The following is a 24518-nucleotide window of genomic DNA, read 5'->3' on the forward strand; positions in this document are numbered from 1 at the left end:
AAGTCTAGAGACAACCAGCATGTGCACCACAATCTTTAAGATCATTCTTTTCTAGAAACGGGAGCAGCTGGCGTTTTAGCCGAAGCTGATAAAAACCACTCCTGGTTGCTGCTTCAGTCTGACGTACCAAAGGACAGACCCAGGTCCAGAAGCACTCCCAAGCTGTCTTCCTATTCCTTCTAGGGGAGTGTATTCCCCTCCAGAGCAGGCAGATATATCACATCGCCACACAGGGGATGACTACCACACAGTGAGCACCTCTGATTTGTTTGGATTCAGCTTCAATTTATCCCTCATCCAACCCAGTACCACCTGTAGGCTGTCATTTAGGGACACTATAGCATCACCTGATGAAATTATCCTAGAGAAATAGTTTTGTCATCACCCTGTGCATCAGATCTCCTGATGATCTCTCTCTGGTGGTTTCACATAGATGTTAAAAAACATCAGAGACCACATGGAGCCCTGAGGAACTCCACACAACAGTTCTGAGGAGCTTTAGAAAATATTGCAAGGAGCTTTAGAAAATATTTATGGTTGTTTGAATCTTTCCTGCAAAGCGCAGCCGGATCCCTGGCACACATCAGCCTGCTAAACACATAGAGTTCAACAGCATTTTTATAAGAGTGGTGACAGTTTCGTGATTAATATGCCTGCATCTGTGTGTCCCTCCTCAGCTTCATGCCTGTGGAACACTTGCCAAAGAGAAACGGTTTTACTGCTGAAGTGAAAATATACAGGGTGCTCTCTGGGTCAGCATCTTAAAGTAGCACAGGCAATGAAAGGAAAAGAGGAAAGCAAATCACAGACTCCGATCAGCAGGCTGTAAAGACTTGGTGGTGGAAAAGTTGGAACATCAGCAAGGACTATGCAATTTGGCGGGGAGCAGGGGAGTGGTAGGAAGGAAGAATTTGGAGGGGGTGGTGATGTAGACACAAAGATCTGGAAGATAAAAGGAAATCTGTCCTTCTATGGAAAAAACAAGGTGTGCCAGGTCACTTAGACAGAAGGGCTGTCCATGCTTTTGGTCCAACATTCAGAAATTCACCTAATGGCGCAGCGGACCTGCCTAGAGAGCAGGAGGCTGTGGGTTCGAATCCCTGCTGGTATGTTTCCTAGACTATGGGAAACTCCTATATCGGGCAGCAGTGATATAGGAAGGTGCTGAAAGGCATCATCTCACACTGCAGGGGAGATGGCAATGGTAACCCCCTCCCATCTTCTTCCAAGAAAACCACAGGGCTATGTGGTCTCCAGGACACAACTTTCCTTCCCCGCCCCCTTCCTTTGTGCAAATTTCATTTCACCTCTGCGCCACTACCTTGGTTCTGTTATGGCATTAAGAGGCTCTGCCTTCATGCAGCCTCTGCTAACTGGGCCAAGAGGCACCTTTTGTGTTTAGGTGCTCCCTTGTCTTTAGCAACAGCAGCAGCAGCAGCAGCAACAACAACATTTATATACTGCCTTTCAACAAAAGTTTCCAAAGTGGTTTACACAGAGAAATAACAAATAAATAAGATGGATCCCTGTCCTCCAGAGGGCTCACAATCTAAAAAGAAACCTAAGAGAGACACCAGCAACAGCCACTAGAGGGATGCTATGCTGGGGCTGGATAGGGCCAGTTGCTCTCCCCCTGTTCAATGAAGAGAATCGCCATGTTAAAAAGGTGCCTCTTGGCCCAGTGAACAGGGGGAGAGCAACAGCCCCCCTCCATCCCAGCTCAACATCCCTCCCAGTGACTATTGCTGGTGCTTTCCTTGTTTTCCTTTTTAGATTCTGAGCCCCTTGGAACAGGAAATCATTTTCTCATTCCTTCTGCTATGCAAACTGCTTTGAGAATTTATTTTTTTATTTTTTGGTTGAAAGGTGACATATAAACAGCAGCTGCCATCGCTTGCATAAATGTGTTGCACTAGTGAGTTCTGCAAAGTCTGGAGCTTGTGTTCCAGACGGGTGTTGTGCTGCTGCAAACAGGTTGGCAGGAAGATACACAAACTGCGGCATGCCTCAAATGTTGTGCTGGGAACTTTTGCACAAGAGCGCATGAGTGCAATGCCAAGAATCCTCGTGACTTCACACAGGGGTGCCATCTTCTTTCCCAAGGGCAGCTTTGTTTGTTGCACAAGCCCTTTGTCAGTGTGGATGGCAGCTAGGAATAATCGCCATGCCCTCCCTTCCCCCCTCTCTCTTTTTGCTCTGAATATCACACTCCCAATTCCTTCCTTCTTCCAAACCTCTCTCCTTCCCTTCCCTTTTCTATCGGGAAGGGAAGAGGAAATGCAGAACCATTTTGCCTTCCTTCCTCTGCAGACTGTTCAAAGGGGCTTCCTGCAGGGCTGTTCTGCCCCCAGGGAGCTTTCCAGATTAGACCCTGCGACGGGGTCGTGGCGGATCTCGGAAGTGTGCTTCCACACTTCCTGTGTTGTGACACCACAGCCCCTACGCAGACAGCAGGGTGCCGTTCACATTTCTGATGCCTTGTTTCGGATTTAATCGTGCTATGATGTCGCGTATCCGGCGTAAAAAGGTTGCTGTTTTTTCAGATTGTTAGTTTCCGCAAGACTGCTCCCCCTCCTGTTTACGTTTCTAGGGCGACTTGCCTGAACAGAGAAATTTTGCTGCTGTTGAGCAGCTAATCTGGAAAGCACCCTTCCCCACACTCTGTTGCCTGAAGCAACTAGCGTCACCCTGCTTCATGGCAGCGCCAGCCCTGGCCTGTTAATGGGGCCATACCCTGTAGTCCAGTGGCAGAGCATCTGCTTGGCATGCAGAAGGTCCCAGGTTCAGTCCCTGGCAGCATCTCCAGGTAGGGCTGGGAAAGACCCTGCTTGACATCTTGGCAAATTGCTGCCAGTCAGTGTAGACAATACTGAGCTAGATGGACCAAGAGTTGATTCCCTCAAGCGTCCGGCAAGTTCATTCCCTCAAAGCCAAGGTGGCTGACCTGGAGACGTTCAGAGAGTCAGAGAGGGATGTGAATGAGACCTCCAGGGACGTGATAGAGGCATCCCACTCCAGGGCTGACAGATCCTCTGCTGTCATGGAGAATGAAGCTCTCAGGGAAGGAGGACATCAGTCTGAGGAAGAGGGAAACACTCCCTTAGCAGGGACCCCTTCCACCCATATCCTCTTGCACAGGGGATACTCTTCTGGGCGGGGGCTCCTAGTAGTGGCCAATTTGATCATTAGGGGTACAGAGAGATGGGTCTGTGACCTGCGTGTAGACTGCATGGTGACTGGCCTGCCTGTTGCGGGTGTCACGCAGCATCTAGATAGGCTGTTAGGCAGTGCTGGGGAGCAGTCAGCTGTCGTGTTGCACATTGGCACCAACGATGTTCGGAAATACAGTCGGGAGGTCCTGGAAGCCAAATTTAGGCTGTTAGGTAGCATATTGAAGTCCAGGACCCCCAGGGTAGCATTCCCTGAAGTTCAATGTTGGCAAGTGTCAAGTGATGCACATTGGGATGAAAAAACCCACCTTCAAGTATACGTTGATGGGATCATCTGAGCTGCTGGGGACGGACCAGGAGAGGGATCTTGGGGTTGTGGTGGACAGCTTGTGGAAAGTGTCGACTCAGTGTGCGGCAGCTGTGGCAAAGGCCAGTTCCATGCTAGGGATCATTAGGAAGGGGATTGAAAATAAAACTGCTAATATTATAGTGTCCTCCTACAAAACGATGGTGTGGCCACACCTGGAGTACTGAGTACAATTCTGGTCACCACATCTAAAAAAGGACATTGTTGAACTGGAGAAGGTGCAGAAGAGGGCAACCAAGATGATCAGGGGCCTAGAGCACCTTTCTTATGAGGCTAGGCTACAACATCTGGAGCTATTTAGTTTAGAAAAAAGACGACTGAGGGGAGACATGATACGGTCTATCTTATTTTATAGATGAGATCTATAGAATTATGTATGGTGTAGAGAAAGTGGATAGAGAGAAATTACTCTCTCACACACATAACACTAGAACCACGAGTTATCCCATGAAATTGACTGCCAGGAAATCTATAACCAACAAACAGAAGTACTTTTTCACACAACACACAATCCACTTGTGGAATTCTCTGCCACTAGATGTGGTGACAGCCAACAACCTGGATGGCTTAAGAGGGGTTTGGATAACTTCATGGAGGAGAGGTCTATCAGTGGCTACTAGCCGGAGGGCTATAGGCCACCTCCAGCCTCAAAGGCAGGATGCCTCTGAGTACCAGTTGCAGGGGAGTAACAGTAGGAGTTAGGGCATGCCCTCAACTCCTGCATGTGGCTCCCAGTGGCATCTGGTGGACCACTGTGTGGAACAGGATGCTGGACTAGATGGGCATTCTTGGGCCTGATCCAGCAGGGCTGTTCTTATGTTCTTATGCAGGGAGCAAGACAGGTGAAGCTGAGGGGTCTCAATGCATAGATGAGACAGTGGTGCTGGGAGGAGGGGTTTAGATTTGTTAGGCACTGGGATACATTTTGGGACAAGACAAGCCTGTACAAAAGGGATGGGCTCCACCTCAACCAAGTTGGAGCCAGACTTCTGGCACTTAAAAGGAGAAAGGTTGCAGAGCAGCTTTTAAAATGACGATTGAGGAATACCCAAAATGAGCTGTGCCATCCCTTAAGGTGTGTGGATGTAGATACTTCGGATAAACCAGAAGGGGACAGAGTAGAACCAGATAAAGAGCAGACAGAAGGCTGTGCTAACTGGTCAAAGAGAGCAAATGGCCACAAGAAAGGTAGCACACACCAGGCAAGAGATTCTTTATATAGGTGCTTATGTAGAAATGCCAGAAGCCTCAGAGCAAAGATGGGGGAGCTGGAGTGCTTGGCTGTTAATGAAAACATAGATATGGTGGGTGTAATGGGGACCTGTTGGAATGGTGAGAACCAGTGGGACATGGTTATTCCTGGATATAAACTCTGTAGAAAAGAAGGGGCTAATTGGGGGGTGGAGTCATACTGCATGTTAAAGAAGGGATAGAATCCAACAAGCTAGAAAACCTAGGAGGACCGGAGTCCTCCACAGAAACATTGTGGGTATCAATCTGAGGCCTTGAAGAAAATGTGTTACTAGGGACATGCGATCGCCCTCCTGATTAAAACACTGTCAGTGACTGGCAGTTGCAGAAGGAAATCAGGGAGATGTCAAAGAGAGAGAGCTGTAATAACAGGTTACTTCAATTACCCACACAGAGGCCAGATTCAGACATAATGGCTAACTGCAGTTAAAGGTGGCTGTGGTTTCAATAAGACACTCCAGATCACGCCACAGACGTTCACCAAACTGCGGCCAGCCAAACTCCCGTTGCGGGAGAGGGGAGCCCCTCCCTGCTGCTTGGCCTCCAAGGTCAATCCTTGCCAGCTCCATGGCCCAACTGTGGGCAAAAGGTTACCATGCCAGCGGCTCAACCGTGATGGGCCATGATCAAGAATGGGTGTGCAAACTGTGATCATCCTTTTCAGAGCATTCCGTCCACCTTTGGCAGGGGAAGGGCACTGAAAGCCCTTTAAATGCCCTGCGATATCAGTGCTTCTTTTGCCAGCCATGGCACCACCACAACCCCCCACCCCAAGTAGTCCCACACCCTGAAAGCACCACACAAGCAGGGATTCCTTGGTGGTTTGGGGGCCGGGGCCGGGGCGGTGGTGATGGAATTCCGCTTTGATCGCAGGAGGTGGAAATCCACACTTGCAAGAATGGGATATGCAGATGGGGGGAGGCAAAAGAAGCTGGTGGGGATGGGGGCGGGGGTGTCCCACCATAAGCCAGAAAGATGTCGCAAGTGGTGAGCCTGGCAAAGAAGTTCGGGGAGACCCAAGCGAGTTCCTTCTGTCTGGCAGCTTGTTGCTGGGTGGGCTGGCAGTCTCATGACAGGTCCAGTCTACTGGGGATGTAGACTGGGTTTTGCCCCTAAAAGGGCAAATCCCCACCTGTGGACTGCAGGTATAGTCAGCCCACTTAACCACTAGGGAATCATAGCATCCTGTTTCCCACAGTGGCCCACCAGGTGCTTCAGGGAAGCCCTCAGCAAGAGCTCCTACTGCTACTCCCCTGCAACAGGCATATGGAGGGAATCCAAGGGCCACCCAACTCATTGTCTTGAAAATTAGAAATGATTCTCCACTCCCTGAATCCCTCTGAAGCCTTGCATGCACCCCAGAGGAGATCCCAATCTCCCACGTGCCTAGCCGCATACATGGCCATGGAGTGGGCCAACAGGACTGTATATTTACATAAATTTAAAAATCCCAGATCCAGTCCGTCTGTGCACCATATGCAGATAAGTGGGCATGGGGAATCGTACTTTCCTCTTCTCCCCCAGGCCTGGGGCAGCGGAGTCGACTGCAGGGGGTGCAGACGAGGGCACGCCTGTGCACAGGTGAGGCTGGCCAGGAAGGGGGCTTGTTTCTGCAGCACCTTGGCCGCTGTCTCTGGGATCAGGAAAGCAGTCTCTGGGATACCCCTGCCCATCTATTAGAGCACCCATGACCTGACACTTTCATGAGTGGGCGTAGTCTGTGTGGGCTATCACATAGGAAGAACCATCCTACCATCTAGAAACTGGATCAATCCTGATCCTGCTGCCCCTGTTCATGAGTAATTCTGGGTTGTAAACCCCCCAACAACCCAGGGGAAGTGGCTGGGCCCCACTTCCCCATCCTTTCTTTGTAAAAAATAGAACAAATCCTCCTTAAACCTCCCCACTCTCTTCCCCGTGCAGAATTTCGTGCACCCAAAGGCCATCCAGGTGCTCCCTTCATCCTTGCCCGGGCACATGCACAGAGAGGAGGGAGGGGTTGACACAGGGATGGATCTTTAAACCCATTAAATATCCCTGGGTCCTGGTCCACCCTCATGCCATATTCAGCTATCCCACTGAGGGGGCTCCTGGGAGAGGTGAGCCCCCATTCCCTGGCCACCACAGGACAGTGGGGTGGCCATTCTGGGGCACTGGCAGGGATGCACATGTACACGTGGGTGGGTAGGCTGGCAGGGGGCACGGCTTCAGGCTCAGACTGGCCCACCGGGCAGCAGGGCAAATTCCCGGTGCGCCCCTTGCCTGTGCGCCCTGCTGCCAGCTCATTGTGAGCACCCCACAGCCTGAGCCCCCTCCCACCTCCATGGCCAGCGGCGCCTGCCTCTTTCTTGTAGGGCAACCAGGGAATCTCGGCAGCCAGCCAGGCAGGCTGCAGCTGCTGCTTTCTCGGGCTCTGCAAGAGCCAGTCGATTGAGACAGACCCACGGAGGGGGCTGGGATGCTGGGTTTCCCTCCCTTCTCCCTGCTGCTCTGTTCAGTCTCTGTGCTCTCAAGATGGGGGGGGGAGGGAGCCAGCCAAGGCTCCCTTCCCTTTCAGGTTTCCCTTCCTTCTCCCTGCTCTGTCTGCTGTCGTCGACTCAGGCAAGCACTGATAGGTGCATCTCTAGGCGCAGTACAGAGTTAATACACAGAGTAAAAACGATTAAAATATCATGAGATAAATAAAAACAATCCCATAAGATAAAAAACCAAATTAAATCGTTTGAATTTAATGTCAATTAAAAGCCTGAGAAAACAGGTGCATCTTGAGGGTCTTCTTAAAAGCAAAGAGAGGGGGAAAGTAAATCTCTTAGTCCTTCCTCCACCCCCGTTTTATGCAAACCGCTCTGAGAACTTCTCTTGTTAACAAATGGTCTATCTATATAAGTATCACTACTCAACTGCTCCTCAAGCCTCTTCTGTGACCAGTCGGAAAGGGTTCTGGTGCACGTGGCTGTGCTGAACTTCGATTAGCAGTTATTCCTGCTGAATTAGCCCAGGTGAGGCCTTCCCACCTCCACCTGCTCTCTAATCAGTGCTCTCGCTCTAAGGGTTGGGTGTGTCCCTCGCACCTGATCTGAAGCGGCTTATTCACAAATAAGTCCCATGGCATTGAAAAATGGGACCTGCTCACTCACTGTAAGTGTGCACATGCTACAATGCTGAGCAGAGCGGCTTGGATATCGAGCCATTGGACTCAGTGGGGCTTGTTTCCAAGTAAATGTGTTTAGGATTGCAGAAATTGCAATTAGGGAGTTCTTGTCTAGGGGTGCGCACAGAACCAGTTGGCCTGGTTCGGTTCGAGTCCGAACCGGACTCCAACCAGACTGGGCCAGTTCGATCCGGCACCCCTTCAAACCTCCCCCGGTTCGATTCGGTCTGGGGGGGTTGTGGACCTTTAAGAAAAAAAACCCATACCTCTTTCAGGGGAGTTGTTGGGGGGCGGGGGGGGGGTCCGAGGAGGTTCCCCCCTCCCACCCCCCACTGGCCTTCCTTGCAGCCCAAACTGGCCTGTTCAGCCAGCTCTTCAGCCCGTTCAGGCCTCCCCCCTCCGGCGCTGTGGCCATTTTGGAGGCTGCCGTGCCTGCAATTGGGCTCTGCGTGACCCAGGCCACACAGAGGCCAATTGCGCAGATGCAGTGGCCTTCAAAATGGCCACCGCACCGGAGGGTGGAGGCCTGAACGGGCTGAAGGGCTGGCTGAAGTGAAATATACAGGTTACTTTATGAATGGAGAGAAACAAATCCTTGTGTCTAAGAACACCAATCTCTGCTCCTTTACTGCTCCTTAAAGAGCACCACTGCAGCTAGACTAACTTAAGCAAAAATAAGAACATTGCACCTCTAAGCTGGTTATAATCTAGGTGGTTTATTTTACAGCTAAGGAGCAAAAACCAGTCATTAGCCCAACAAGCTCTCTTTGTATCTTCCCTGCAACGCAAATATTAGATCTGCATTTCAGAGAACTTATAAAAATATGTGAAATACAAAATTTCTCTTCTGCTTTCTGCCTCGTGTAAATATAGAGCATAGCAAGCGGCCTTATACTGAGTCCGCTGGTTCTTCTAGCTCAGGCCTGCTCAACTTAGGCCCCCCCCCCAGCTGTTTTTGGACTACAACTCCCATCATTCCCAGCCACAGTGGCTAATAGCCAGGGATTATGGAAGCTGTAGGCCAACATCTGCAGAAGGGCCGGAGCTGAGCAGCCCGGTGACTAGCTCAATATTGTCTGTACTGACCGGCAGCAAGGTTTTCAGAGAGCAGGTCCAAGGTTTCAGGCAGGAGACTTTCCCAGCCCTACTTGGAGGTGCCAGGGGTGGGAGATGCAGAGCAGATGCTCTACCAGGTTCAATCCCTGGCTTCTCCGGGAAGGGCTGGGAGAGAGACTTCTGCCGGAAACCTTGGAGCGTTGCTGCCAGTCAGTATAAACAAAACTGAGCGAGATGGTCTGACTCGGTATAAGGCACGGCGGCTTCACAGCAGCTTGCTCGCAGTCCTCAAGACAAGGACAGCATTCCTTGGGGTAGCCCTCCTGCTGCCTCGCCTGCACACAGCAACCTGGTTCTCTCTTCAGTCCCCATGGCCTGGCATCTCACGAGGGAGGTGTTTTTGTTGTTGTTGTTTGTTTTTGCTTTTTAAAATTTTTATTAGTTTTTACAATATCTTAACAATCCCATTACATCTAATTAAGTAAATACAGACTTCCCGCTCATCAATCTGCGTGATTCATTAACTATACAAGTTAACCATTGCTAGAGTAGTTCAAAACATATATCCTACACATTGCAAACTCGATTTTGCTCTACCCAACCTGCTATTATTACTAAATTTCAAACCCTGCTGAAAGATCCATATTAGAAAAATAGTTCTTTAAGTATAGTAAGAATGGTTTCCAATCTTCTTTAAAAGATTCCAAGTTTTCATCCCTTATCAGTACTGTAAGTTTTGCCATCTCAGCATATTCCAAATTTTTTATCAACCAATCTTCTTTTGAGGGCATTTCATTATCCTTCCATTTCTGCGCATATACTATTCTGGCCGCCATGGTTGCATACATAAAAAATGTTAAGTTTCTTCTGGAAAACTCTCCTTGCGTTATTCCCAGCAGGAAGGATTCTGGACTCTTGGGAAATGTCATTTAAAAAATTTTCTTCAACTCATTATATATCATATCCCAAAAGGCCTTTGCCTTCCCGCAAGACCACCACATATGAAAAAAAGTTCCTTCACAATGTCCACATTTCCAACATTTGTTTGGAACATTTTTATACATTAATGCTAATTTTTGGGGTGTCAAGTACCACCTATACATCATCTTATAATAATTTTCTTTTAAAGTATAACATGCAGTGAACTTTAAATCCATTTTCCATAATTTCCCCCAAGCTGCCATATCTATATGATGACCCACATCTTGAGCCCATTTTATCATAGTCGTTTTAACCACTTCGTCTCTTGTCTCCTCCAAAAGCAAAAACTTATACATCTTAGAAACTAATTTTTCATCGTTTTCACACAACTCCTTCTCAAATCTCGACATTTGATCCTCAAATCCAACTTTAAGATCCTTCTTATAGATTTCATTTAACTAATGGTACTGAAACCAGTTACTAACCAAATTTTGTACTTCGATTAGGTTTTTTAATTTACAGCCCTTTTTTGGGAAACATAACAAATCCCTATAGGTACCTCATTCAGATTGCATATTTATCTCTTTACGTGCTAAAGCTTCAATCGGGGACAGCCATAATGGAGTTTTAGATTCCAACCATTTTTTATATTTTACCCACACTCTCATTAGACTCCTTCTTACATAATGATTAAGAAAATCTTTATGCACTTTACTTTTATCGTACCACAGATATGAATGCCATCCAAACCTTCTATCGAATCCTTCCAGATCAAGTATTCTGGGATTTCTTAATGTTATCCATTCTTTTAACCACTTCAAACAAACAGCATCAAAATACAACCTTAAATCAGGCAGGGTAAGACCACCTCTTTCTTTAGCATCTGTTAAATTTTTAAATTTAATTCTTGGTCTTTTCCCTTGCCAAACAAATTTGGTTATGTCCTTTTGCCATTGCTTGAAACAAGTTAACGTGTTAATTATAGGAATAGTCTGAAAGAGAAACAACATTTTAGGTAAAACATTCATCTTCACAACTGAAATTCTTCCCATTAAAGATAAGTTCATTCTAGTCCATCTTTGCAAGTCGGTTTTTACTATATTCCATACTTTAATATAATTATTTGAAAACAACAAAGAATTTTTGTTTGTCAACCAGACGCCCAAGTATTTAATTTTCTTCTCCACTTTCAGTTCACTTATTTCAAAAAATCTATCATTAGATTTCTGGTCCATATTTTTTGTCAACACCTTCGTTTTAGTCTTATAATTGTTGTATTTTTTGCAAAAGTCTTCCGATCTTCTCTAATGGATTTTCTAGAAAAAACACCACATCATCCGCAAAGGCTCTAAGTTTATAGTCTTGTTTCCCAGCTTTCGGGCCTTGTATTTGATCATCTTCTCTAATATTTCTGCAAAGCACTTCCAGTACTAATATAAAAAGTAATGGGGAAAGTGGACAGCCTTGTCTAGTTCCTTTTTGTATTTTACAATTATCTGATAATTCCCCATTTATAATAATTTTAGCGTATTGCTCCGAATATATTGTCTTGATAGCCCTAATAAAATTATTATCAGCTCCCATTACATCCAGTAGCCTCCACATAAACTGTCAGGAGACATTTTCAAATGCTTTCTCTGCATCCAGAAAGATCACAGCTATCTGTTTATCATTGCGTTTTTCATAATACTCCAATACATTCAGAACTATTCTCACATTATCTCTTAATTGCCATTTTGGCAAAAAACCTGCTTGATCTTCGTGAATAAAAAGTCTTAATACAACCTTCATTCTCCTTGCCAAAATGGCAGCAAAAAGTTTATAATCATTATTTAAGAGTGAAATTGGCCTGTAGTTCTTGACTTGCGTTAGATCTTGATCTGGTTTTGGAATTACTGCAATATTGGCATACTTCCAAGACTCCGGCATAATTCCTCTTTGCAAAATGTCATTCATCATCCATTGCAAAGGCAGTAATATTTGATCTTTAAAAGATTTGTAGTACGAAGCTGGTAACCCATCGGGCCCTGGTGCCTTATTAGCTTTGCTTTGATTTATTACTTCTGTTATTTCCATTATTGATATCAGTGCATTCATAATTTCTATATGGTCCTTAGAAAGTTTTGGAATATTTTGTGTCTTGAGAAATTTGTCGATTTTTATATCTTCTACTTTATTTCCTTTATATAATTCAGAATAATATCTAAAAAAATTCCCTTTTTATTTCCCTTTCATCATAGGAAAGCCCATTTTTTGTTGATATCTTGGATATGTACCTATTCTTTTTCTCACTTCTAATTTTCCAAGCCAGCAACTTGCCTGGTTTGTTTGCAAATTCAAATGACTTTTGCTTTGCATATTTTAAGTTCCGCTCAACTTCATTTAATAGTAACATAGAGAGCTGCTGCTGAAGCACTTTAATGACTCGAGTAATCTTCTTTTTGTCCTTAGCCCATAGAAGTTCTCTTTCTTTTTTAGAAATCTCCATCAATAATCCCTCTTTTTTCAATCCCCTTTGTTTTTTAAAGTATGCATTTTGTTGTTTAAAAAAACCTCTCATAACTGCTTTTCCAGCATCCCAAACTATCTTATTGTCCATTCCTTGGTTTAAATTCAGTTCAAAATAATCCTTTAACTTCCTTTTGGCTTTCTCCACAACTTCTGCTTTTTTCAGCAAGTATTCATTCAGTCTCCAGCGAAAGGAAACCGTTCCCTTCTTCTTCCATGTAAAGCAAATTGCATTATGATCTGAAAAGGTTCTGGGCAAGATATCCATTCTTTTCATACATGGTGTAATAGATTTAGATGTCTAGACCATATCTATCCTTGAATGAGATTTGTATCTTTCAGAGAAATAAGTATACTCCTTTGCATTTGAGTTTTTGATTCTCCACAAGTCGTAGAGATACATATGTTCTACTAAATCAAAAAAAGCTTTAGGTAGCCTGCCTTGCAGATTCCTTTCAGATGTATCAGATTTTCTATCCAAGGATGTAGAAACAACCCCATTAAAATCTCTCAGTAAAACTAAATGAGCATTCGATACCTCAGCCATCTTCTGTTCTAAATATTTATAAAATTCTACTTTTTTTCCATTGGGTGCATAAATTCCAATTATCATTGTTTTGATTCCGGAAACTAAGATTTCCAAAGCTAGCACCCTACCTTCTTCATCTTTAAAAATCAACTTGGGTTCAAATTGTTGTTTCACATAAAACACTACCCCTCTTTTTTTTTTCTTGTCAGAGGAAACGAATTCTTGTCCCAAGGCCTTATTAACCAAATATTTTCTATCTTGTTTTCTAATATGTGTCTCTTGTAAGCATACAATGTCCAAGCTTTGTTTTTTAAGAAAATGAAAAACTTTTAGCCTTTTGGTTTTGCTATTTAATCCATTCATGTTCCATGAAGCTATTTTATAAACCATCTTGGCTAGTAAGAATTATGTGTTGAAGGCACTGGGTGCTCAGAAGTTAAAGTTTTTTTGTATTTCCGCCAAAATTCTTGCGCTTTGAGGAGCTCTGTGAATCTATTCCTCTTCCCCTTGTAAAAAAAAGGAGACCCCCTCAGGTACTTCCCATCTAAAACGTATTCCATTGGTGTTTAAAGCATCTGTTAAAATTTGTAATCCTTACGTTTCCTTAAAATCCTGAATGGTATTTCTTTCAGAACTTGTATCTGTTGAGCTTCAATGGTAAGGGCTTTGGCAAAATGTGCTTGCAGTATCTGCTCTGTAATTGATTTGTAGTTGAATTGAACCATGCAATCCCGAAATAATTTGTTTCTTGTGGCATATTCAGAATTCACACGGAAAACTGCATCTATCTGTTGTTCCATGTCTTCACTTGAAATTCCCAAAAGTAGTGCGAGTTCTTCCCTAAGCATTTTTTTGATATCTTGACCAGTTTTTTCTGGGATTCCTCTAAACCTCAGGAAACGCTCTTTTTGCCTCAGTTCCAACAAAGCCATCTGATCTAATAATTTTTCCCTATCATCTTTTAGTAATCCCACATCTTGCTCCAGGCTTTCCGCCTTGTTTTAAATTCTTTGTTGTCTTGTGCCAATTTTTTCACTGTCTCCTCAATATTTGATGTTCTCTTATTAAGTGTTTGTATATCCTGACTTACTTGTTGGAGGGTGCCAGTATTAGCTTCTAGTAACTGTTTCATAGCAACTAGTGTCTCATTTAACTCTGAAGACATTTTCCCTTCACCCAGGCCTGGGTTTGGAACAGAAAGTCTCCTGGTCTGTGTTTGGGTCTGTGTTTGGCTCTGCTGCTTTGCCTTTTGCATTATTTATAACTCCTCCAGCAACACAGCTCTTACAGCAAGATTCAGCCTCCTTGTTGTCCAAGAAAGTAGAGGCCTGCAATTATTTTCCAAATAAACTCAGCTCCAGACTGCAACCTTTCTATCTTATCACCACCAGTTAAATTTTCCCCATGGTTCAATAATCCGCCTTCTTGCTCTAATTGGTGCACTTCATGATAGACATATTCAACAGCAAACAGCAAATCACTTATTCGTTGAGTTAAACTCTCTCAGAAGGTACTGGTGGGGGGGAAATAATTCCAACTGCTTTGCTTTTTTAAGTTTTAGAACTTTTAGCCATCAGTTCAATTTTTAAATTCCAGCATTTAGTGCACAGATTTATTATTATTTATTATTATTATTATTTATTTAATTTATATACCGCCCTTCCAAAATGGCTCAGGTTTAATACCCATCCTTAATTTATGACAGACTTACGACAACTTCACAGCATCGGCTTGAGATCTGTCCAATCTTTGCAGCAAAAGCAGGTAGAATTCCAGCAATTTATCACTAATCACGCTGAGAGGTGAGCTTCTTGAACTTCAACCATTAATTATAATCCAAACCGAAAGAGATTGGACACCAGACCGGCTTCTGTCCATTGGATTTCTGATGAAGGAGCGCAGCTTGATGAATCCCAGCCCCCACCGCTCAACTTAAATCAAAGCTGTACTTCCCACCGCAGCCTTGAGATAAGGAGCAGGCTCCGGGGGATACAATGGTCAATCTTGATCCAACCCTTTAATCCAAGGTGGTGAGGGGGGGTTGTGAAGACTCAAAAAACCCCAAAATAACTCCTCCTCAGTCTCCCCTGTCGGGAAGCATGCAGCCTCATTGGCAGTCCAACCGGAAGTCCAGCATCTCACACAGAGGCGTAACTATAGGGGGGGCAGGGGGGCACGTGCCCCGGGCGCCATCTTTTCTGGTCACGTGGGGGGCGCCAGCATGACAAATTTTTTTTTTTTTTAAATTGTTAATACAAATGTTTCCTGCTCAGTGCAGCAGCGCTGCAGCAGTCAAGGGAGCATGTCGGCGCCCCCTCCCCCACAAGCGGTCCCTTCCGCTGGCGCCTGGCGGCTTGGCAGCGGCGGCGGGCGCTTGTGAGGAAAAACCTAAGTATAATGTAGTATGTTGGGGGGCGCGGGGGGCTCCATTTCAGTGCTTGCCCCGGGCGCCGTTTTCCCTAGTTACGCCTCTGATCTCACAAGGGAGGTGTTAGTGGGAGAAGGAGATGTTTTGCCTTCTGTATTCATATCAGATGTGTCTGGGCAATTCTCTTCTCTCCCCTCTGATGGTCCATCATGCTCCCATGCCTGCCAGTGAGCCCCAGGTTGAGAGGGTGGGCCTGGATCCTTGAAAAATGATCTCACTTTACCCAAGACTGACCCTGGTGACCAACCTTGATCATGAGTAAACCTGGGGGGCACAAACCCCTCAAAAGGGGAAGGGGTTTGAACCAAGCCTCACAGAGTCTATTGTGCATGCGCGGCGGCAGCCAGAATGGCCACCACGCCATGCTATGGAGGCCCGAATGGGCCAAAAAATCTAGCCAAACTGGCCATGGCGATGATTATTAAGTCTTGCAGGGGAAAGGGGGACCTCTGCAGACACACACACCCCACCTTTGGCAACCCCCCCCGGAACAAGTTTAAGGTTAAAAAATTTTTAAGGCAGTAAAAGGCTCATGAACGTCCCGGACCGCCGGGGGTTGGCTCAACATCAAGTCTTCGAACTGAACCAGCTCGATGGCGAATCATCGAGCCAGTTTGCACATCCCTATTCTGTATATGGCCGCTTCCTATCTTCCTATGTTCCTAACCAAGTGAGTGTCTTATGGCATCTAAACAATGGACGTGCTTGTTTTAAAATGTTTATGTTTCACTCTGTGTTTCGACCTTCAAAAATGTTATATTTCTTGCAAAAATAACCCGACATGAAATTGTTCAGGAACGTGAGGCCTGGCAGGATTCAGTGTTAAAACATGTCTACATTGCATCGTTTTATTGGTTGCTTTCTTGCTGGGATAAAAAAATAATTATCTAGTGCATCTGTTTAAAAAACATCCCCGTCATTGTCAGATAATTCATTTGGAGATGGTCTTTGTAATATCACCACTCTTATATTTAGTTTGGTATTGACTCTTGCTCTGGACCTTGTCTGCTTACCAGTGTCTGTGGGTGTTTGGGAGGGGTCAAATGACATCTTAGAGGGCTGATGTCCTCTCCTCCAACTGCTTGGATCAAGGAAGCACCTCCGGAATTTAACTAGCATTGGATATACAGAGGCATTGTTTGCTGGCCAAGGAAAGCGGGTGAGAAGGAGCACATAATCTGACAAGTTTAATATAAATGGGTGCAAGTGAAAAAGGAATTTAAAGAGCATATTGCTAAAAATATAACCACCAACAACAAACATGTCTTTAAATACATGACATGCGAGAAACTAGCTAGGAAGTCTGTTAGACAGCCAAGGGGTGAAAAGGGATTATAGAAGCAGAGTAGGGAGATGGATGCGAAAAGTTAGACTTGATGGATGCAAAAGCTGGACTTTGAAGAAGCAAGATAGAAAAAGCATTGACGCTTTTGAACTTTGATGCTGGAAAAGACTTTTGAGGAGACCATGGACAGCCAGGAAAACAAACAAATGGATCCTAGAACAAATCAACCCAGAATTTTCACTCTAGGCACAAATGACCAGGCTCATATTTTGGACACATTATGCAAAAACTCAGCTCCCTTGAGAAGTCCATAATGCTGGGGAAAGTGGAAGGAAAGAGAAGAAGAGGATGACCAGCGGCAAGGTGGATCGCATCGATTACGACAACAATGAATGCAACACTGAGAGACATTAAAGGCCAAGTTGAAGACAGATCATCCTGGAAAGAATCTGTCTATGTGGTCGCTAAGAGTTGACACCGACTTGACAGCACTTAACCAATCAATTAATCAATCAATCAGGGAGATTGGAGAGAAGCAGAATGAATTATTTCTGTTGGTCTTCAGTGCAGGAGATGCCGGACTACAGATCTCTGCTCCCAATCTGTTTTTTTCAAGGACTTCTGAAAACCCGAGTCAAAAAGAACTGGCAGCCGGCAGGGGATTAAGGTCTAGTACTATGGACCAGTTAAACCTTCACAGGTTACCAGGTGTTGATGGCATCCACCTGAAAGCCCTTAAAAGAATTTGTGGGAAACGGCTGGTTTTCTAACAAAAGCCTGCAAGTTGTCCCTAAAACCAGACTCTTTGTGAAGACTGGAACATCGCTAACATGAAACCAGTGTTTAAAAAGAGATTGGGGGTGGGGGCAGGAAATGTCAAGCCAGTTTGTGCATCATCTGCTTTGTGTAAACTGATGGAAAGTATTATTAAAGATACATACTACTCAAGGCACCATAGCTGGCTGGAGCACTCTGCGTGCAGCTGTTTCTGTGTAACCACCACTGATGGTGTCATGCAACAGCGTTGTTCCACTTTGGGGCAAAGTTGCATAAGTTCAGGTGCCAATGGGTGTGGCACTGTGTTCCACGGACGCTGCAGCACGGATAGTGCTCCAATTGCCCTCTTTGCATTGCACAGTGTGTGAGCCACAGTTATTAAGCACACAGAAGAACAAGTCTTGCAAAGGACGAATCAACACGGCCTCTCCAAAAGGAAGTCCTGCCTCACTGACCTTGTAGAATTCTTTGAGAGTATCACAAACAAATGGATACGGGTGATTCTATAGGAAGTATAAATCTGGACTTCCAAAAAGCTTTTGGCCTGATTTTGGCAAAGGGCTAGGCTGTGCATAAGAACTGCCAGGATCCGTGTGGATTCCGGCAGTGCCTCTGGGGCAAACCCTCCAAACAAGCCGGCCAGTTAGCTGAGGTTTAGGACACACTCACACCCTTAACCCCCTCTAACTGCCCATGGGTCAGCACCGGCTGCTTTCAGTTAGCGCTGAGACACTGCAGGGCTCCCCGCCAGCGCCAGGGTGTGTCTTCCCCACAATGCACCGTGCATTTGTGCAGTGCATTGTGGGATTTGGGGGGGGGGGCTGGGATGATGTGTCCTGGCCCCCAAATCTCTGCCCTGCCTGGGGCAGCCAGTGACCATCTGAGCGCACGATCAGCAACCCAGCAAGGACTGAGCAATTGTCTGTGTGGAAGGTGTGTTTAAGCAGCCTTCCTTGCCCCCTGCCCAGTAGCTCTCTCGTGGGATTGGGAGAAGGGCCTATCGTGTTGAACGTGTAGTTTAGAGTTTCATTTTTGTGTGCTTTTCCTCCCTAAACAACAGTGGTCAGGGGGTTGTCATCTCAGGATGGTCGTCGTGGCACCTGGGAGCAGGGCATTCACATCTTTGCTCCCAACAAAATTGGTGGTTGTTCCCCACCCTCCCCCGTGCACAGTCATGGGATAAGAAGATGGGTTTCCTTATGGACAGGCAAATGGTTAAAGGACAGGAACCAGAGCATAGGAATAAAATGACCATTTTCATGATGGAGGGAAGTAAGATCACGTCATCATGATCTGTACTTGAGATTGGAGCTTTTCAACTTGTTCGCAGATTATTTGGACTTAGTGGTGAGCAGTGAAGGAACCAAGTGAGAAGATGCAGAGATGCTCTCACCCCTGGATTTTGGGCCAAAGTCCAGGACCTCCCTGGGGCCCCCCGAATAGAGGTGCACCTAGATAATTTTGGAGCCTGGACTTAAAGTTAACCTGGACCTAAAGTTAAAGTTAACCCCTGCTAATTTGGCAAAGAGGCACCTTTTAACATGGTGATTCTCTTTACTGAGCAGGGGGAGAGTAACTGGCCCTCTCCACCCCCAGCACAGTACCTCCAGTGACTGTTGCTGGTGTCTATCTTATGTTTCTTTTTAGATTGTGAGCCCTTTGGGGACAGGGATCCATCTTATTTATTTATTTATTATTTTTCTATGTAAATGGCCCTGAGCCATATTTGGAAGGGCAGTATAGAAATTGAATAAATAAATAAACAAATAAAACAAAATAAAATAAAATAAAGGCTTTTGAAGGCCCCCCTCCCCTGCAAATTAAGCATCATCATGCTTGGCTGGTCAACCACACCGCTCAGGACAGACTAAAAAGGATTTGGGGGGGCCCAGGGGCTGTGGAGGCCCCGGACTTCTGCCCTGAAGTCCAGGGATAAGAGCACCTCTGGTCCCCAATCCAATATGGTCTGTCCTGGGTGGTGTGGTCTCTGGGCCACACCGCAGGCCTGTGCTGTGTCAGGCAGCTGAGTGTGATTTTGACCTGCGCGGGTGCTTTAGAGACAGAGTGGGGAGTGGGGAAAGAAATTCGTGGGATGGGAATATGTTAAGTTGCATGATGGAATGTTTCTTCTAATGCATATTTGCACAAATATACCTGATTTATATTCAAATAGGCTTATTGCAAGATAACTGTTTTTCTTAGATTAGTTTTTCACTTTTCCAAGTATATGTGAAAAAATTAAACATTTATTATTCCTATTTTTTAAATCCATGCTGTGAGAGGTTTTTTAAAAATTCTATGGGGCCTCAAGCTTCACATAGCTTAGGGCCTCAGCATGACTTTAATCCAGCCTTGGATGAGGCCAAACTATTCAGGGTAGTGAAAACCAAAATGGATTGTGAGGAGCTCCAAAAGGATCTCTCCAAACTGGGTGACAAAATGGCAAATGTGGTTGAGGGGAAGCAAAATGTAAAGTGGTGCACATTGGGCAAAATGCAAGTCCATCTGTACAGCAATGGAATCTGAACTGAGAGAGACGAATCAAGAGAGATCTCGGGGCCGTGGCAGAGAGCTCAGTTATAACTCTGAGTCAGAGTGCCACAAGCAGCTGTGGTGAAAAGGGCAAATTCCATGCTAGGGATGATTAGGAAAGGAATTGGAAATAAAATGTCTGATATCATCATGCTTTTTTTAATGAATCTGTGATGTGGCTGGTTAGGTCAATCCTGTATACGGTTCTGGTCATCCCAGCTCAAAAAAGAAATTGTAGATCTAGAAAAGGAGTGGGGAGGAATCCAAGGGATGAAAGGGTTCAGGCATCTTCCCTTCAAGGAAAGGCTAACCCATCGGGGGCTTTTTAGTTTAGACAGAAGGTGATAAAAGGGGAGACAGGATGGAAGTTTATAACAGGCTGCATGATGATGTGGAGAAAGTGGATAGGGAGGCATTGTTTACCTTCTCCCATAATCTTAGAATTCAGAGTGATGCAACTGATTGGCAACCGATGATGCAATTGACTGGGAGTAGATTCAGGGCAGACCTGGGTCATAGGAACATAGGAAGCTGCCATATACTGAGTCAGATCATAGGTCCATCTTGCTCAGCATTGTCTACACAGACTGGCAGTGGCTGGTCCCCAGATGTTGTTGGACTACAACTCTCATCAACCCCCCAGCTGTCAACCATTGTGACTGGGGATGATGGGAATTGTAGTCCAACAACATCTGGGGATCCACAGGTGGGAAAACTTGATGTAGTGCAGGCCTGCACAACTATGGCCCTCCTGCAAATGTTGGCCTACAACTCCCATAATCACTGGCTTTTGGCCACTGTTGCTGGGGACGATGGCAGGTATAGTCCAAAAACAGCTGGGAGGGGCAAGGTTGAGCAGGCCTGGTATAGTGGCTAGCATGCTAGACTTGAATCAGGGCTCCCACTCAGCCATGAAACTCACTGGTTGACTTTGAGCCTGTCACTCTCTCTCAGCCAAACGTGTTACTTGTGGCTCTGATGCAGGGGAAATTTGGCTATTGTCATGTGCACTACCCAGAAGATCTGGACAGAAGAATGAAATAAACATGTGGTATCAAGGAACGGAAAAAGGAAGACGGGAGAACCAAGTTTGGCTTCAGAAACCACTTTATTCCAATCTATCAGACTGAGATATGCATCTCCAAATAAATAGATTTAGGCAAACAACACCCCCAATTAAAACAAGGATATATACATGGATTGATCTACCACACACACACACACACACACACACACACACAGACACAACGCTCTTTCCAAAGGGTGTGAGTGCAGGTGCTATCAGCACACCCTCTTCTTGTATCAATGGAGAAAATGGTTCTTTGGAAGATGCATCCCTCATGTTAACTATAGTACAGTAGATATGAAGTGAGATACACAGATATGCCATAGCAAGGCGCTAAATCACTACCTCAGCGCATGGTTTAGATTCTCGGTGTCGTGCAACCATTTTGCTGCCAGGGGCTCCGTCACTGCAGACAGAGGTGAGTGGGGAAACACGTTTCTCCCCAAACTCGCAGAACATCAATGTGGAAAGAGCGGCCAGTTGCTCCCTTCCTTACTCGCTGCCTGAAGGGGCTAGGACATGTTCCATGTGCCTCCTGGGTGTCGTGGCTGGTAGTGGTCATGCCTCAGTTTTGGCCATCACCTTTGTGTACAGCGCATGTATGTCTAGTTGCCCTTGTGCTGGATCATAAACAAACCATAAACAAACCAGAAGGCAGGCAACATTGGAGTCCAGGCAGCCACCAGAAGCTACGGACAAAGTTACCAGCAAAGGCAGCTTGAAATCTGATGATTTTTCTACACAGACAGAAAAACAGTGATGTGTGGATTGCCATGCACAGCTATGCATATGCAGTTTGCACACCAGTTGGGAAGGATATCGGTCAGGTCGGAAGCAGCCCGGGAGACAGAGGCTAAATTGGCAGGTTAGAGATGGTTGGGGGGGGGGGGGTGGCGGCAGCAGTGGGAGGGGGTGTCAGTGGTATAGGGAGGCCAGCAGCAGCCCCAGTTCAGCCCACCACAAACGGCCCCCCAGCCACGGCCCCTGCGTCTGATGTCAGGTGCAGGGGGCATGATTTCGCTAGCAAACGGGGCCACACACCCAGTTTGCAAGCAAATTCCAGCCCGCACCACATTCGCAGCATAGCCAAGAGCGGCTCTCCCGGCTTTAAAAGGCAGGGAGACGTGTTCCCAGCCAGGCTGGGAAGCCGGTGTGGGCTAAGTTTCTCAAAAACGGAGCCGCTGTGGGGGCGTGGCTGGGGTACGAGGCAGAGCCTCTGAGCATGGCGGCCCGGGTTCTTTGAACCCTTCCGTGCAGTCGTGGCTCTGCCCCTGGGTGGAGTGCTGAAAGCCAGGCTCTACACATCCGAGGCAGGAAGCAGATAATCCACACATCGCTTGCAGGTGTATATTGAAAGGAAGGGGGAGGTAAATTCTGACTGGGTTCTGATGAGCCTCATGGGAGCTCCAGCTCCTGAGTTTGGTCAGATGCTGCACCCAAGGGTCCCCTCCAGCCCCCACGAGTGGGTTTTTGGAGTCCAGCTCCCCAAGTCCCAGTGGGCATGCTGAAGCTACTGTTCTCTGAGTCCCAGCCTCTCGCTTTCACCAGTGTTTAACCACCTTGGTTACAAAAATGACAGCTAAAGGATACTATGGAGAGAATCATGTACAGCAATGCCAAATGTGCTTAAGATAAAAACGTGATAGTGCAAAAGAACTGATTAATACAAACCAGAAAAAGAAAAAAAGGGGGGGAACCCCACCCCCATGCTCTTAACCCATTGCTCTTGAAATGTCAAAGAGCTTTCGCCCCAGGAACATTTCCCCTCTGAAACGTGTCATTAGCGAATTTGGAATGGTGGCAAAAGAACATCCGGGTCCAGGTGTTCTCAAACGTGGTTGCTCAGATGTTGTTGGACTCTGTCTCCTAGGGGGCTGTTTGCTTGCAGGCTGCAGCATCTCCAGGTAGGGCTGGGAAGAAAGACCCCTGCCTGAAATCCTGGAGGGTCACTGCCAGTCAGTGTAGACAATATTGAGCTAGATGAACCAAGGGCTTGACTCAGTAAAAAGCAGCTCCCTGTGTATTCTCCTCAGCCAGGCCATCCATTGTGGCTGGGGATGATGGGAGTCGTAGTCCAACAACATCTGGGGACCCATGTTTGGGGCAGAGGTGCACCTAGATGATTTTGGAGCCTGGACCTAAAGGCCTTTGTAGGGTGGCCCCCCACCCTACAAATTAAGCATCATCAGCTGGGTGATCACACCACCTGGGACAGACTGAAGAGGATTTGGGGGGCCCCAGGGGCTGTGTGTGGAGGCCCTGGACTTTGGCCCCGAAGCCCAGGGGTAAGAGAGCCTCTGGACTGGGGACCCCGCCGGTTCTAGTCAATGCGAGTTTTACATTCAGATTAGGGATACCAAAAATTAGGAAATGCAGCTTGTCAAAGCAGCCAGCTCTGCTAGACCCAAATCTAGTCCCCAAATTTGAATCATGAGGGCTGTCTATTTTTTAATTCTGAGGTTGAAGTTATCGGATTATAAAGCAACTACCCTACTAAGGAGCTCTCCTCTGCAAGCCCCCCTGAAATGGATGGGGGCTGCCTATCAGCTCAGCAGGAAGAATTTCCCTGTGAATTGTGCCCACAGTCTGAAAGCCTGAGATGGCATCGAGAGACTAGAGCAATACAGAAATCCGGCCCTCCTTCCATTTCGGTTTGTCCCTCATCAGCCCAGAATGGATGGCTTATTGGCAGAATAAAGATTTATCTGGAATCTTTCTGATGCTCTCCATAGGAAAACACAGTTTCATTCCCCCACCCCCCACATGAAAGGAGACCTGAAGCATTTGTCTGGTCTTCTCCTCCTTAACAAGACACAGCCAAAATAGCAATCCATTCCTTCTTGCAGTGTTGGGAAAACCTGGTTTGGCAGCAGGTATTAGAAGTGTGCATTCAAGTGGCCGTATTGTTGTTATCGGTGGTTTATGGGAGTTTTCATAAAGCTGGTGCTGGATCGTCTTTCCTGTGATAGTTTATTTGATATTGCAGCTTTTTCAGTATATATTAATATCAATATACTTTTCTTTCTTTCTTCTTTTCTTTTTACAAGTTCTTGGTTTCTTTGTCTGGACTCTCGGTGATCTTTGCTTCTGGCCCTTGCACCAGAAACATGTTCCAGTAAGCTAGAAGAAGACAGAATAACTATTCATCACTCATGATTCCCATGAAATGTATGCCCTATAAGGACAATAAACTATTTATAGAATACTATCCCTCCACCCACCGAAACGTCGCTAGCAAAAAAGAAGAGATCACATCTTGTGGCACTTCAAAAACTAATTCATTGCAATGAGAGTTTTTGTAAGCAAGAAGCTCCTTCTTCAGACAGATCTTTTAAAAAAAAATAACCTATTTCCCCACCACCACTATAGGAAAGACAAGCTGGAGAGGTATTGTCAGTAGAAAACAGATTCAGTACAGATAAAATGCACGCTTCATACAGTGCATAATTCACTTGTGGAACTGCCTGCCACAAGATG

The 24518-nt window shown here is 46.0% G+C and overlaps 1 protein-coding gene across 1 annotated transcript in view; it reads right to left on the reverse strand.

The window, feature by feature from the left end:
• Nucleotides 1–21070: 21070 nt before the first annotated feature.
• Nucleotides 21071–24518, reverse strand: part of CHRDL2 (chordin like 2) — a 47236-nt gene continuing 43788 nt past the window's right edge. Inside the window, exon 11 of the mRNA XM_053309944.1 lies at nt 21071–24161. Coding sequence (XP_053165919.1) covers nt 24082–24161 — 80 coding nt within the window. The 3' untranslated portion in view covers nt 21071–24081. The remainder of the gene's footprint in view (nt 24162–24518) is intronic.

Source organism: Hemicordylus capensis, chromosome 3, assembly GCF_027244095.1.
Source record: "Hemicordylus capensis ecotype Gifberg chromosome 3, rHemCap1.1.pri, whole genome shotgun sequence".
NCBI lineage: Eukaryota > Metazoa > Chordata > Lepidosauria > Squamata > Cordylidae > Hemicordylus > Hemicordylus capensis.